We start from the raw sequence: 16382 nt of genomic DNA, 5'->3' as shown, positions 1-16382 counted from the left end.
AATCGCCGGCGTAATGTTAGCAGACAGTTTTTTTTTAATGTTAACATTGTACTCTGTTGACCGGACACAATGAAATGTCAAGATGGTGCCCAAGTTACCAGATATATTGTAAAGCTTATGTATAACGTTAGCTACTGCAAATATTTAGTCTATGAGAAAGAACTGATTTCACAACAGCAATGACCAGTTAGCTTAGTGAGGGACACTTTTTAATTACAAAAATAAAACACACTATATCTTTGGTATCAGATTTTTATAAAAGAATATTTTTTAGGTTGTATGTGGTATCACTGTGATTCTGGTGAATTTGCACTATATTTTGTGCTGTGTCTAAGTTTTCCTGTGCTTATAAGTGTACTTGTTTTTCTATAGCATTTATGCTGAAGTTCCAGAAGAACTCCCTGTCTACATGAGGGCTGCAACGACTCGATGGCATAAGATTATAAAAATTCATCGACGCTGTATTTTATTGTCAACGTGTCATATACTAAAACTACTTAAATGTGTTTTTGTAATTGCAATACACCACAGGAAGCTATCGGGGCAGTGTCACCTACACTGTCGAGACAGCACCCCTCAACCTCCCAGACTGGGGCATGAAGGATAAACTGCCCACAAGGGAATTTTTCTTTCTTTTTTTTTTTTTAAGTCAGTTAAAACAGATTAATTGGCATTGACCATCTGAGAAACAATAATAAATATACTGCCTGACCAAAAAAACCCAAAGGTCACATACTCTAATATTTCATTGGACCACCTTTAGCTTTGATTACGGCAAGCATTCTCTGTGGCATTGTTTCAATAAGCTTCTACAATGTCACAAGATTTATTTTCACCCAGTGTTGCATTAATTTGTCAACAAGATCTTGCATTGATGCTGCGCAAAGCTTCCTCCAGCGCATCCCAAAGATTCTCAATGGGGTTAAGGTCTGGACTCAGTGGTGGCCAATCCATGTGTGAAAATGATGTCTCATGCTCCCAGAACCACTCTTTCACAATTTGAGCCCAATGAATCCTGGCATTGTCATCTTGGAATATGCCTGTGCCATCAGGGAAGAAAAAACCCATTGGTGAAATAACCTGATTATTCAGTATAGTCAGGTTGCTGAACTGTTGCTGAACCTAGACCTGACCAACTCCAGCAACCCCAGATCATAGTACTGCCCCCACAGGCTTGTACACTAGGCACTCGGCATTATGGGTACATCACTTCATCTGCCTCTTTTCTTACCCTGATGCGCCCATCACTCTGGAACAGGGTAAATCTGGACCACATGACCACCTCCCATTGCTCCATAGCAAATTGAAGCCTTTTTTCCCAGTTTGCCTCACTGATTACTGGTTTCTACACAGCTGTTCAGTCCCAATCACTAGAGTTCCCTTCGCATTGTGTGTGTGGAAATGCTTTTACTTGCACTAGTAAACATAGCCCTGAATTCTACTGTTGTTTTTCTTCGATTTGACTTCATCACCGATCACAATCATTCAGGATTTTGTTCCGGCCACATTTCTTCCTTGAAGACGATGGGTCCCCACTATCCTTTCACTTTTTAATAATGCGCTGGACAGTTCTCTACCCAATTTTAGTAGTTTCTGCAATCTCCTTAAATGTTTTCTCTGCTTGAAGCATACCAATGATTCGACCCCTCTCAAACACACTAACATCTCTTCCACGACCACGAGATGTGTCTTTCGACATGGTTGTTTATGAAATGAGAAGAAACTCATTGCACCACTCGGGGATAAATAACTTGTTGCCAGCTGAAAGATAATCGCCCATGCAGTAATTGTCCAATAGGAGGCTTGTACCTATTTGCTTAGTTAAATCCAGGTGGTGACTTTTTTTTTGGCCAGGCAGTCAAAATATGTATCTAAACAAACTTTTAATTAGTAGCAGTCTTTTCTATTTCTGTTTTGTCCTGCATTAAACAAAGGTGTATAGATGAGTCTGTCCTGAAAAGAGGCTTATGCACCTCTCAAATTGCTGAAGTCATGGAAGAGAGCATCTTCACCATGGTTATCAGCAGCTGAGAACATCATTTCAAAGATAAGAGCAAGCCTCACTCCAGAGCACATCCACTGCAGTCGTGAATCCATGAACGATCATCTGTAAACTTTGGAAACGCGTTATTTTGGACTGGAAAAAAAGCTTTTTGATTTAATTTCTAGCTTTACTCAAACTTATGGAACTATCTGAACTATTTGCACATTTTTTTGTTTAAATACTACTAGCACTTTAAGTGGTGATTCATTTTCAGAAGGTTTTTGAAAGGTAGTGAAATTTTTTAGATTTTTTGCTCCCATTTAACAGCATAAAAAAATTCATTACCAGAGAATCCCTACCAAGTACGGTACTTGTTGGGACAGGATGGGAGTCAAAACGTATTTGATTTTCTGACTACTCTACTGTTGATTAAAAGAAGAAGAAGAAAACAACAATGCTAAAAAGCTGAAACTCCTGAAGTGCTTTTGAGGATCGATCTGCATTTTTTACATTTTCATTCTTTCTAAATCAGCATTTGACGTGGAGGTCAAAGGGGTAAAGACATAATTTTCTACTCTCAGGATCAAAAGAGAGCAACAAGGAGTACGCACACATTAGAGTAACCACAGAGTACTCGCAGTTCCAGTCTGACCGCTGGCATGACGCGCTTCAGAAATTAGCTTCTCTTCTCATGATGTTCATAACATGTTTAATGTGTAACATGGGTTTTAACGTCTTTGTAGCCGACAAGAGAGAAAGGCAGCTAAAATGTTTACAGCCTCTAATTCACAGTGCCAGACGTGGTCTAAAATTACGTTTCTGGCTGATGATAATTGCCCAGCAGTGCCTGAATGGACTAAACATTCATGCAGAAGGTTTATTATTGTTTATGTCTGGTTCGACAATGGTTCAACAACACCTGCCACACAGACACTGGTTCACTAAGAATCCAACAGGGGCCATTAAGCTACAGTGACGACTGGAATAGAGTTTTGTAATGACAAGAGATAATTGGTGTAAAGAGGAGTTGTATGAACAGAGTCCATCGTCACTCAAGCACTGACAATCAAGTCTGAACACATATTGTTTTTACCTGTTGTAAACTCACAGCCCTGTACAACCACAAGTTTTCACGGACAGGAATTAAACAACAACAAAAAAAAAGGAGACAAACAAGTTAAAATAATACTACCATATTGATAAAACACTTTAGAAATCTGAAGCTTCTGTGATGATGGGTTCAGAATCGAGAAACCTTTTAAGAATGTCACCTATTGCTGCATAAAAAACAACAACCAACCAACCAAACAAACAAACAAAAGCCCTAAATGCATGCAAGTTTAGTTTAGGGCTTTCAGAGTTATCTTACCTCTCCTTGGGAGTTGGAAATTCAGAGTTAGTCTTGAAGAATTTAGATAGCGTGTCCTCCATGGATCCAAAGGCCTGGACATTAGAGATGTTTGAGGAAGAGGCCAAGATCCTCGAAATCTGTGAACAAACGCATATTCATGAACTCTGTAAGATTAAGCAGCTGATGGTAGAAAATGTTTTTGACAAGTGCATCACTGTAACTTTAAAATAACTTAAAAGTTGCATAAGCCCATCCAATGAGTCAAACTAGACCCTTTAGTGGGTAGATTCATGCCCCCAAACCAATTCAATTAATGCTTATAAGCATTTCTGACATGCTAAAAGCATATAGGTGGCATGTAAAAGCATCTAAGTACTTTAGGTACCTGTCTGTGTTTGAAGCTCTCAGCCAGATCAGCAGGGCTTTTGCCAGTCTTTGTCCTGATGGTTTTGTTTGCTCCCAGCTGGAGGAGTTTCAGCACTGCCTCCTCTCTTCCATACTGCACTGCTATAGTCAAAGCCTAACAAAAAAAATACATTAGTTACATACATAAGGTCAAAGTACAAATGTTATCATGATAAAAATTATGCATTATATATTACACTGTGCCCTCTGTTACAGGGTCTGCTACAGTTAAACTGAAGGCCCCCACATAAGAACTTTGACTTGACAAACATAAGTAACACACTGTGTATCCATTGCGTTCCTGGATGTTGATTTCAGCCCCATGGGACACCAGGAGGTTGATGACTTTACTGTAGTTGTCCCTGGCTGCCAGCATGAGGCAGGTCATTTGGGACCTGAGAGGAGTAGCAGGCAAGAAAACAGAGAGAAGATAAGGACAAAGGAAAAGGACAATTTTAAGAAAATAATTTAGATGGAGCAGTAACCATTCTGGGGGTGGAGAGAATACATGGAAGCAGCAGAGAATGTGAAATGGACATTAGTCTGTTGAACGAGGACACAGCAAGTACAGTGACCAATGAAAATGGGTACACATATTAATAGTATATGGAAAAACCACCAGGGTGCAGTAGATACCATGTTATAGATAGTCCTTCAGGTTGGAGCCACAGTGACTGAGCAGCCACATTCCCCATTTCAACAAGTGTTTGATGAAGATTGGTGATTTTCTACTTTGATCTTTCTTATGTCTTTGTTAATAGACACATTTATATAGCATTTGTCTGTTTTTACTGAACACTTCTAGGCTTTCTACACTACAAGCCACATTCTCACACAGACACACACACCTACCAATAAAGTGATTTATTCTATACCTTTTATTCTCTACAACATGCCTACGTATGCATTCCTTATCTTCCCAAGAGATTGAGACCCAGAGATTGGACCTGCTGTTGATTAAGGTGACCTGCTCAAGCTCCTGAGTCACAGCTGATGACCCATAAGAAACAAGATGTTTTGGTACCATAATTCAGACAAGATAAGCAGTTCTATGGCATCATAGAACTGGGGAATTGTTAAAGGTATGCTACCTACACTGAGTATTTTTGATTGATAGTACAGTGGGAACAGGTAGAGATTCCAGAGTCACAGCCCAAACATCTTCAAAACGTCTGCAGGTACTTGTACTGCCACTTTTTCAGCCTTATAGCTTAACAAAATACATTTGATATACCACTATCACTGAATTATAAAAGTAATGAATTCAGTGATAATTGAAAAGTTGCAATAATACTGAAATATTGAGACCACAACTACAGTCTGGATCCTTGCACTCTGCACTAAAACAGCACCCTGCTGAATCAGCCTCTGGACAACAGCCAGTGTTTTAGTGCTTGCAGTATAGCCAGTGGACTTACTGTTCTGTCTGTTGGACAACATTTATGAATGCAGATAAAGTTTTAAAAGATAATAAAAAGTTAAAGAGTCATCTGATGACATGCAGGCTAAAAGAGCCATCAGTCTTGAGTGCTACCTACCGAGTCACAATCACTACACGGTTTTCAGAATTTCAGAACCCTATAGCTTATCAACCAGCTGACTAACCATCCGTTTCAAAGCTACAAAGCTCGAGAAAGAAAAAAAAAATAGCAGTATAATCAACCAAAGTCCTTCTAGAAGCAAGTCTCGTCTCTCATCAGCCATCCTGAAATGCATGAAGGCAAATATTTTTAAGTATTATTTAACCTCCTAGGACCTGGCGTCCACATATGTGGACATCACATTTTGGGTTATTTAGACCAAAATACTAAATTTTGCTCTACATGGGCCTGATATCCTCTTACAAGGACATTATATTGCTACTGTTCTATCAAAATGTGGCTCTGATTTTTCATAAAAACAAAAATAAGGTTTAAAAAAAATCTGGTAATTCTTTGTTTTTACATTCATTGGGCCCCAATATGCCCAAATATCAAAGAGAAATTAAAAATGCATGCCGTGGAAGAGTTCGGGTCTTAGGAGGTTAAGTTAAAAAAATTGTAGTGGGCAAAGAAATTGAAAATTATATGCTCAGATTTGCATACAAATTTGATATAATGTGCTTGAAAAGCTTTCGGGCTTGTTCCAAAGAAAGGTGTTAAATTTTCTACCATCATTGCTCGTTCACCCTTAGATTTCAGTTTGAGATTCTTTGAATCCCATGTCTCTCATTCATCATCTTCATGAATGAAGATAGATTTGAAAAATGATAATTAAAATAGATATATAATCATATGGCAGCTGACATTTCATTTCAGCAAATGCAAATCAGCAAATTCCTCTTCTCCATTTGGTCCATGTACCTTCAAATCCTGCTCAAACTTGACTGATAAATAAAACTCACACTAAAAACGGCCAGGAAAAGGGAAAACACTACAGTGATAAGTGAAGATCACTTATAAACATGTCTATCAAATTCCAGGGAGTCTTAAAACAATGCCCTGGTTTTAACAACTTTAACCTTTCTTGTTTATTATTAGTAGTTATAGTTAGTTATTAGTCTATTGCCTCCATGTGTTTGCTTCCACTTAAACACGGCCTTATATCAAATAACTTCTGCTACAGTAAAGTACGTCCTCTGTCTTATCACCTGTGATTCAAACATAACAGGCAAGAGAAATACATCAATCCAAGGGCTGGGAAAGTTTAGGGGCCAATTTATCACTTCACTTAATTCTTTTATGAGGAACTGTGTGTTTGTCTATGTACGTGTGTGCGTATGTCAAACATTTAGAAAAAAAAACATCAGGAAGTAAATAGGAGGCATTTTAAAGAATAATCCATAATTCACAATTCACATGCAATTATGCTTCAGTTGATTCACAGGTCTAAAACTTAAATAAGTAAACTTTTAGAGATTAACTAAGTTCAACACGATATGTGAGTAAGCCTAAAGGTAAAACTGTGATCGGGAAAGGTGTTTACATAACTGCCAGCAAATCATCTTGAACTTAGAAGTGCCCCTAAACAGAGGTGATGTTTGTGAAACGAGTCTAAATCTGTGCAGCACATCCGAGGTTTTTGCTGAACACCGATGATGATGAGCAGTAAACGCATCAACATCTTCATTTAACAAATTCCCAGAAATCACAAGTTAATGTTCCATGTGAACTCAAACAAATGTGGCAATGGCTATGACAACATCTTTAGTAACATGCCTCTGTGCTCACTAATCAGTGGCTAGAGTGGCAAGAAAACAAGATAGGAAGGGTCATAAAGTTTCTGCTTCCATGCCCTCTCCTATTTTATTTTCCCAAGGGTTGTTATGGTGTGAGACAGGCCTCAAGGTCACTCACAGACCACTTCTGTGTGTTCTTTGTATGTGTGTCCTTCACACTGTGAGTTCTGGACCGTTCCCAAACAGTGGGCTGATCAATATGCAGACAATTCAGTATAAAAATTGTTCCTGCTATGAGGAAGAACAATGACTTCCAGAAATATCTGACTCACTGCACCTTGGTCAGCACTCTCAAATAGATTCCACAATCTAATCTTAAGATTTTACGATGAATAAATTTACATAAGCACCTGGAAAGATATCTTCTCTTTAGTGACAAAATAACTATTGCCAAATAATGAATCTTGAGCAACACCTTTCCTCCCTATAAATGACAGTAAAGGGAAAAGTAACTCATTGCTGCTACCAACCTACGCATAGATAGTTAGTTTGGGTACCTGTGAGGACAGGCGAGCCAAAGTGCAAAACAAAAAAGTTTAAAACAAAAAAGGAATACTAAGAATTACATAAATGTAAAGAAGCAGTCATGCAAACATCTCCAATGTTATAACAAACTCAAAGCACATCACTTTTGAGTGATGCAAACCAACAGAAATTGGTGCCAGTGATGTGAACAGAAGATGAAAAAATGAATCTGATGTCCTGCTGAGAAGGCCTCTCAGCTGAGGTTCTCCCAGACTGTGGATTCTTCTACAGGTACTGAAAATCACAGAAACTCACAGATAAGCCTATTGTGGCTGTTTTGGGCAGCTGGAGAGGTATGATTCAACTTTTAAATACAGACAGGAAGAAAGAACAGAAACAATCACATTTGTAAGACTGATAAGACCTAAACAAAATAGGAGAGGTCTTCCACAAGCTGGAATTTACTCAGGGCCTTCTTGACGTGATGTTCTTCTGCTTCCCTGGGCACTGTGTCTGTGGGGATGGTTTTCGCTCTATGTTGTGGTGTCCTGATGACACCCAGTTTATGCTCCAGTTCCCCCATTGAAAACGCAACGTCCAAATGAACAGAATCAACCTTTTGGGAAATAAGTAAGAACTTCTCTTTTTTTCTATCTCAATGAAGAATCTCGATTTTGACTTTCTGTAGAAAAAAAATTGTTGAGAAGCAGAGATGGGTATAACACCATTCATAAAGCTTTCAATGTCAGCAGACATTCTGCAGCCTCCTTTCTAATTAAAATAAATACTAATACAAAGTAAATATTTTTGCTACATCACAAAGTTTGCAAACCCCTCATGTTTTCCAAACTTTTTGAATGACTGCAAGGAAAAAGCCACTAAAAATGTCTCTGAATGAGCCCTATCCGGTGTGTACATTACCTTTAATGCGTTTAGCAAAGATCAGCACAGTGAAGGTGGAAAAAAAAAAAAAAAACAGGGGACACATGGAGGCAATGGACCCCACATTGTGCTCCTGCAGGACTGTGAGAGATGACAGAGAATTCTTGTTTACCCTAAAACGGAGGAACGAGCAGCTGGTGTTAATCATTGGTTTGATATTCAGACGTAAGAGATGATGAGGAGGTGGGGAAGGTTTATCCTCTGCACCCACATGAACCTCACATTCTTTTTCTTTTTTTTAATGTTGGGGGCTGTTGGCCCCTCTCCTCATCCCCTCCCTTCATCTACATCCTTCTGTGTCTTGTTACTTAACTTCAAATGTTTTGTCTGAGAAGGAACCAATCAATTTCCTAATGCTACAGCCTGTCTTTTTGTATCAACAGGGGGTTTCAGGTGGCATATGTCGTGCATGTAATGACATTCTGGCTGTGACAGTGTGGCAGAGGATTAGGGAAAGCTAAACAAGGCCACTGGGGGGCTGCACCCACACTTTGACACAGCAAAATTCCACAGATGGTAACAGTAAAAGTGGTTCAAGAATGGTCTGTCCTCATTCTTTTCCATGAGAGGACATTTTTCAAGTTCTTTTCTGAGGCAGGAAACCAGAGTTTATATCCAATCACTGCAGAGACTGATGGATACCAAACTTACCCAGCTTGGGTACGGGGCTTGTATTAATACATGCAGCCATAAATATAATTTAGAATATAAAAGTCAAATTCCCAATGTAGCTGCTTAAGTCCTTAGGGTCAATTAAGACACACCTTTTTTGAGTTTTACGTTTTTTATGCATCTATAAAATATTTGTCATCGTCGCTTTAGCTGGCATTCAACACCTCTTGAAGTTAGCCACAGATGCTTCAATTAAAGCAGTCGTCTCGTCGAGGGCCAGTGTCCTGAAACTTTTCCATGTGTCCCTGTTGCAACACACCTGAAAAAAATGAGTAGGTCATTAGCAAGACTCTACAGAACTTGACTGCATGCTGGATTGGCAACTCCTAACCCTACTCAAGTAAAGTAAATGTAAGTATTCAGAAAAATGTACTTGTAAAAATACTTTTATTGCACCATGTTCATTTATTTATGAGCTGCTGTAACATGAATCAAATGGCTGAATTGCCACCTCAGCATGCATTCAAGTTATATAGAGTCTTGCTAATGACATACTAATTGTATTCAGGTGTGCTGCAATAGGGACACATGGAAAAGTTTCGGGACAGCGGCCCTTGAGGACTGGAGTTGGAGACCCCTGAATTAAAGTTTCACAATGTTGTTGCAACCAGTGCAATTTGGGGTAACACCTATGTCTTTAAAAGAGCTTTCATTTTTCCAAGGATTCTTGTTTATCTTGGTATGAAATCAGACAAAAACAAAATCGTGGTTTTAGGGAGACCTACAACATATCATTTTGTTTTGTTATGTGCCCAGAGGTGTTTCCATGATTATTGTACCAACATTAATTAATTTCCAGGTCCGTCTTTTGTTCTGTAGCTCTACACGCCTATATTTGTATAATTTACAATTCAAGAATCTATTTATTTCATACTACTGTGTTTTTGTCTGTGTTGACCATGTACTTGATAAAACACAATGGACCAAGCAGCTCCAACACCAGCAGATGACATGGCACCACTAATCATCAAAGAGTGCACAAACTTCACAACTCAAACATCTAGGATTCTGTGCTTCTCCACACCTCTATAATCTAGGACCTATTTTTTAAAGGAAAAGCAAAATTTGTTTTCAACTGCAATGATGACTTTGGACAGGAACAGTCCATGAATAACAATGACAAATGTCATATCTGTTGCCATCTATTGCAAATCTCTTGCTGTCTAATTGACCAAATGTATAATTCAGAAACAAAAAGACACAGCTAGTTAATGTAGGGAGTAACATACTAACAATTCAGTACAAACAGAGTTTTTGTGGCAGCCTGAAATCTGTGTGTAACATAAAACATTATTTACTTTCAGATTTAGTGTGATGTGTGTATTATATCGCAGTAGATCTGGCAGTAGATTATGTTACACTATGTTACACTATGTGAAACTAAACCGTAATAGGCTGCTATCTCTCATCGTGCAGTTAGAAAGCCTTGCTATGAGGGCATCTCTGAAGTAATGTTAAACACACAGTTTGTTAGCTTTGCAAATGAGCTGAGTTGCTATGATGAGCCAATAGAGCAGGAGTAGGCAACTCCAGGCCTCGAGTGCCGGTGTCCTGCGGGTTTTAAATATCACCCTGGGTCAACACACCTGAATCAAATGATTAGTTCATTACCAGGCCTCTGGAGAACGTCAAGACATGTTGAAGAGGTAATTTAGCTATTTGAATCAGCTGTGTTGGATCAAGGACACATCTAAAACCTGCAGGACACTGACACTCGAGGCCTGGAGTTGCCTATCCCGATCTACAATATCAAATGCTGCGCTAAGACAAAACCAGTGTAATCACTGTCAGTCAGACTGTCAGTCTGTTTTCCAGATTGGTGTCACAGACCCAGAGGACCTGAAGAAGGTGCTGACTGCTGTGCAACAGATGCACCTGGACAAAGGAACAGCGTCAATCCTGAGTGAAATCTCAGCCCTTACCTGACCGTCATTCACTGCATCTTTCACAGTTAGAAACTTGAAGCCCAAGATGCTGCAAAACACATTACAGAACCAAATCATTTTCACAAAGTCTGCTGTTGATCTTAGTAAATGGAAGAAGATGGATCGTTCCCTTGTTCAGAGATTTACAGATGTCGCTTTAGGGAAAGGAAAAAAAAAAAAAATAGGGTTATGCACTATTTTACAGATGTTTTTCTGCAGGAAGGCTGAAAAACATCTGTCATCAAAACAATGTTTTTTAGTAATATCCTTTAGTGAAATATTAATTCTTTCTTTAAACTCAATTTCGACATTATTTCATATTAAATATTAAAGTTAAGTGACAAAGATGGTGAAATACTGATCAGTGGACCGGGGATTTAATTCTGGCATGTTGATCCATTCATACTGTTGCATCGACTGTAAGTAACTGAAGAGGAAAGCACAAGACTGGTAACATTGTGAATATTAATTTAAATAATCCTGATTCATTATAACATTCACATATTAATGTTACACACTAAAAAGGCCCCATTAACGCCTACGCCTAATGAGGGAAGTAAAAGAAAGAAACATGAATGTTGCTCTGTGTGCGCACGCTGCTGAGAAAAGACAGGGCAAGCCGAAAACATTGAACCTGCTCTGCTCATTGTAAAAAGGAAAACAAGATGCATTTTTATTCAGTTCAGCTTCATCAAACTCCTGGTATTATTGCAGAGTTTGAATACATGGGGCTTGACACCAAAAGCTCAGAGCATCAGAACAAAGCCAGTTTTGGCACTGGCCTCACAGCTTTGAGCAATCCGGCAATGCCAATTATGCACTCTTTCTGATAACATCTCTTCCTGATTCCAAATAAACACTTCTAGTGGCAACTGTCACACATTGCCGCAAGGGGTGGATCTAGCAAAGTTTAGCCAGGGGGGCTGATAGGGCATTAACAGGGAAAAGGGGGCACAAAGACATACTTTTCTTTCTTATTCTCATTTAAAATGTCTAGCTTTTAATAAATAATTATCCGAATCTTACACCCAAAGTTTTAATCTGATGTAAAATATATAGAAGTCCATTACTGTATATAGTAACTATTAAGTCTAATATACCCTAGTAAGCTATAGTACTTTTTCCTTTGTGGAGGTACCATCTGTGCAGTCTGCAATTCTGTTGAAAAAAAGATGTTGAATCTATTTAATTATTCTTGAAAATAATTGATTTCTGTGTATTTTCTTTCTCACTGCATCAAATTATAGTTGATTACATTGATTAAGCATCATGAGGTGGAGGGTGGGTGGTTCCCTATCTATTTTTTTATTTTTTTTGCTGGGAGTTTCAGAACCCTATTAGTTAGGTTGCTTACTCTTTAAAATACCAGAATAGGGAGGATGAAGTAGGTTTAAGTTTATTAGATTGATCAGTTTCGCTGAACTATGAAATATTTGGGTGCTGTGTATTTTTTTGCATACAGGTATAACAGAATAGCTTTAGTGTTTTGTTTTGAACTTGAGTATGAACTTATACAAAAACAAGATATTTTAAAAAAAACAGTTTTATTGATTAAAAAAATACACTATATTGGATTCATATCGGTATCGGCAGATATCTAAATTTATGGTATCGTATCTGACATATCTCTCGTCACATAAAACATAGACATCTTTTTCCAGTTTTATCATTATTATCTAAAAAAAATTTACATTATAAAATTATTGCACAGGTCTCCTCCCTTGGGATCATAATGGGCTATCCAGAGGTTGAAGGTGCTGCACGCTAAACCTCTGGGAAACCAGGCAACTCAGTCAACTTAATATAGACCTTAATAATTTTTCAAAAACACAGCCAGACAACAGCAAATTTTCTAATTATTTAAAGTAACTAAGAGGTGGTAGCATCCAAAATTTCACACACAAATTTTCAAGGTATCATATCAACACAGCTTGAGGAGCATTTCAGCTGTGCTACAGTGCTTAAAAGCCCGCTCTGTTGTGCGTTGTTTTTTCACCTACACTTCAAGGCTTTGGACCAACAAACTACCAACACCACACTGACTGGGTTCAATTCAACAAAATGTGTAAAAAAGTTTCTAGTCTCTTGCCCACCCTTTACACTCTATGTTTGTTTGTCTGTCTGTCTGATACCCGTCTGTACATGTACATGCCATAACAGGACATTCCAAACAAAACACACAAATATACACACACTGTATGGAGCACAGTGGTGCATAATGCTACCACATGGCAGCTAAACATACGAGAACCATCAAAGGAAATGTGATCCAGCACCTCGTTTTTTTCCTCCCCTGTTCTAGAAAAGTATGAAGTGTTTTTATTTGGCCTACATCAAAACGGGTGTGACTGTGCGTACTGTGTTGAAAATCCCATAAATATTTTGACCTAAAACACATCTGCACCCTCCCTCACCTGTCCACCATGTTGGGGTCAGCATTTCTGGACAGCAGAAGCTCCACGCAACGTGCAATTTTGTCCTCACTGGCAGATGCCGTGCAGCTGGCCATGAGCACCGTCCAGTGATCTGTGGAAAAGAACAACAACAATTTTAAGAGTCACTTCTATTTTAATAAACATTTAGTTTAGCTCGGACTATTAAAAAAATACATTAAAACCATATCAAGCTGGCACCAATTATACACATGTAAAGATTGCCACTGACAATGGAGACAACATTTTTGCTTATTTTGTGGAGAAGATGCAGACAGACTGCAGCTGACAAATTCCACCTGTGTGTGAAACTCATGCCAGGCACGTTGTTGTCTGGTGTCGATGCAGCTGCTTGGACGTGCAACCAAAAAACACATCCTTGTTTGAGTCTAGTAAAGCTTTAGAGGAAGCATTAAGAACTATACTATATGGGTTTGAAAGCTGATTCATGTTTGGCTGATGCTCGTAATACCATGAAAAGATATCAAAGAAACAAATCAGTTTCAGAATAGTCCAATTTTAGAGACCTCAAATACTACGTTATTGCATTGACAAAATCACTTTCAAGTGATTATTACATGGCCAGTTGCCCAGGCACATTAATGGCTACATTAATAGCGGATGTCTACTACTACTAGGTTTTTAAATGTCTGAATGAATGTCACTATCTGCCCTTGATTTACTTTTGCCCTCACTCTTATTTTAAAAGACCAATTGCCACTATCCAGCATGTTTGCTTGGTCATGTTCCTCTTGTGGCCGTCTATGATAACATTCAGCTGCTCCTTCAGTTAGTCCCTCCACTGTCTCAAGAACATAGTACTACTGCAAGGTGAAGGGCCACTCTAACCAGAACCTGCAACATGTGGATGCAGAGATCACCAAGCCGAGACTTAACAAGAACTACTGTCACCAGCTGCTGTTCGTGACGGTTCCTCCTGTGTTCCCCTCTTTCCGTTTCTCACTTTGTGTGTGATTTTGAACCTGTTCACTCTTTTAGATTTCTTCCTGTTATATTTTGAAGATAACTTCCCTCCTTTCCTGCCGTTCTTCTTCCCACTCCTGTTAACTTCTGATTAAGTTCATCTGTTCCTTACATCCTTTAAATCTGTGTCTATTCCTTCAATCTCTGTCAGGTCATCTTATTTGCGTATTTGATATGCTTTTGTCCCCCTTGCCACCACTGAGCAATGCTTTGGGTATTTTACCATGGATAAATAAAAACCCCTAATTGAGTCCCTTAAAATTAAACTTGGTTTTCAGTCAGTGTTCTCTCAACTACTGCCAACATTTTTGCTGTAATGAAAACTGCAATACTTGAATTTAAAAGTACCCTACCTGTTTACTGAATGGTTTCTTCTGGCCAGTAGCAGTGAAGCTCATGTTTTTGCACAGGACAAGTGTTCCTTCTGTCTCATGTTTGTTTTTGAAGAATTGTGTAGTTAAATCACTGTATTTACCTCTTGGGGAAAAAAAATGGTATGCTTCTAATTTATAATTACGTTACTTGATTGATGATTTGCAGTGATATAGAAAAGGATAAAATATCTGAACCTGGATGGAGCAATGGAGACTGATAGCGGTTTTATCTGGCATCAGGAAGTGTGGCTGCTTTTATGGACCCTTTGACTTAGAGGATTTGTCTCCTTATCTTAAACTGATAAAAGTATTCTGAGACCTGTGGCAATGCTCTCAATTCCTGGTTTGTTCCGGTAATGAGTGACTCTCTAACTTGTGTGCTTCTAAATGCGTTTAGATGTTTCCCTGTATGTGTGTTTGTGCGCACAAATACCTAGGTCTCTACATCTGTATATGGGTTTCTGTGTCTTTGTGGCTGTGCATGTTTGGCTCCATATCTGTGTGTGTTTATATTATGTTCGTGTGGGTGTAAACCAGACTGCCTGGTTTGCGTCTACAGAGGCCTGGAGTAAATAAATCTGAGGCCTGAGAATAAGTGAGAGGGCATGACAGCAGCATGGTGAGCTTTATCAATCACTAATGCATTCCTCTGCTCAGCATCACTGCTTGGACAAATGCTATCAGGATCTGACCACACGTCAGCCCTCATCTACTCCATTTAATTGTTTCCTTCACCTGCCTGAAGCAGTGATTGCCAAGAAAACTGTGAAATCAGTCACACACAGTCCAACTCAGCATTCTGGACTGAGAATTAATTGATATCAGATATCAACACACTGACGAGTGCCGTTGGTCTTGGGTCTGGGGACTTTTAGCAGACAAATGAGGTTTTTTTTGGTGGACACTCTGGGAAATTAAGAATGGAGTGATTTTAAATATTTTATAGTCAAACTGACAGGGATGGAGAGAAAAAAAAGTTGCTGTTTTTATCTTAATCTGAGTAATTTTTAATTTTGGTATTTTTAAACTGAAAGCCAATCAGTTTTCATGGCTATTGTGTCTGCTGGTATTTGGGAGTGCTGATCAGAATAAGAAAATTCTGGAGTGGAATTTTTAAGGTTTGTGCAAAATGTACTGTACGTAAAATCACACCAGATAAACCAAGTGTGCTTGGTTCTATGCTTAATATTTCTGGCTAGTGATAATGCCTTTAGGTGAGTAACATAATTTATTTACAAGAAAACAGACATGAGAGATCTGATGCATTTATATTGTGGATGATTCGACTTAAGGCCCAAGCAAAGAAAGCAGGGAACTATTTAGGAATGATGACTACATCCATCTTTTCCTATAAAGTGGGGAGAGTTTAATCTATTCCAAAATCTTTCATCAATACAAGCAAACTTCCCAGAATCAGATGTCAGTCAGTGCTAAGCTGCAGCTTTGATTCTAAAAACGGTCCAATTTTTAGAGGTCAAAGGTCCCAATTACTGTAGCTTTGTTCCTTTATCATAAAGTTACATTCCATGTGATTCACTAGGGAAAAAAACTAGAAAAAACATTTTTACCAAAAACTAAACACAGATTCATTACTATCTGATTAAAGTAGGCTCAACTTTCATATCTCCACT

At 38.6% G+C, this 16382-nt stretch overlaps 1 protein-coding gene across 1 annotated transcript in view; it reads right to left on the bottom strand.

Moving 5' to 3' along the window:
- asz1 (ankyrin repeat, SAM and basic leucine zipper domain containing 1) overlaps nt 1–16382 on the bottom strand; it is a 38083-nt gene that overhangs the window by 11937 nt on the left and 9764 nt on the right. Inside the window, exons 4-7 of the mRNA XM_080875774.1 lie at nt 13376–13487; nt 4024–4135; nt 3721–3855; nt 3354–3472 (exon numbers count right to left, since the gene is read on the bottom strand). Of these exons, the coding sequence (XP_080731900.1) occupies nt 3354–3472; nt 3721–3855; nt 4024–4135; nt 13376–13487 (478 nt within the window). The remainder of the gene's footprint in view (nt 1–3353; nt 3473–3720; nt 3856–4023; nt 4136–13375; nt 13488–16382) is intronic.

This window comes from Rhamphochromis sp. 'chilingali' (assembly GCF_963969265.1).
Source record: "Rhamphochromis sp. 'chilingali' genome assembly, chromosome: 2".
Taxonomy (NCBI): Eukaryota; Metazoa; Chordata; class Actinopteri; order Cichliformes; family Cichlidae; genus Rhamphochromis; species Rhamphochromis sp. 'chilingali'.
This window is presented reverse-complemented; position numbering and strand designations above follow the sequence as displayed.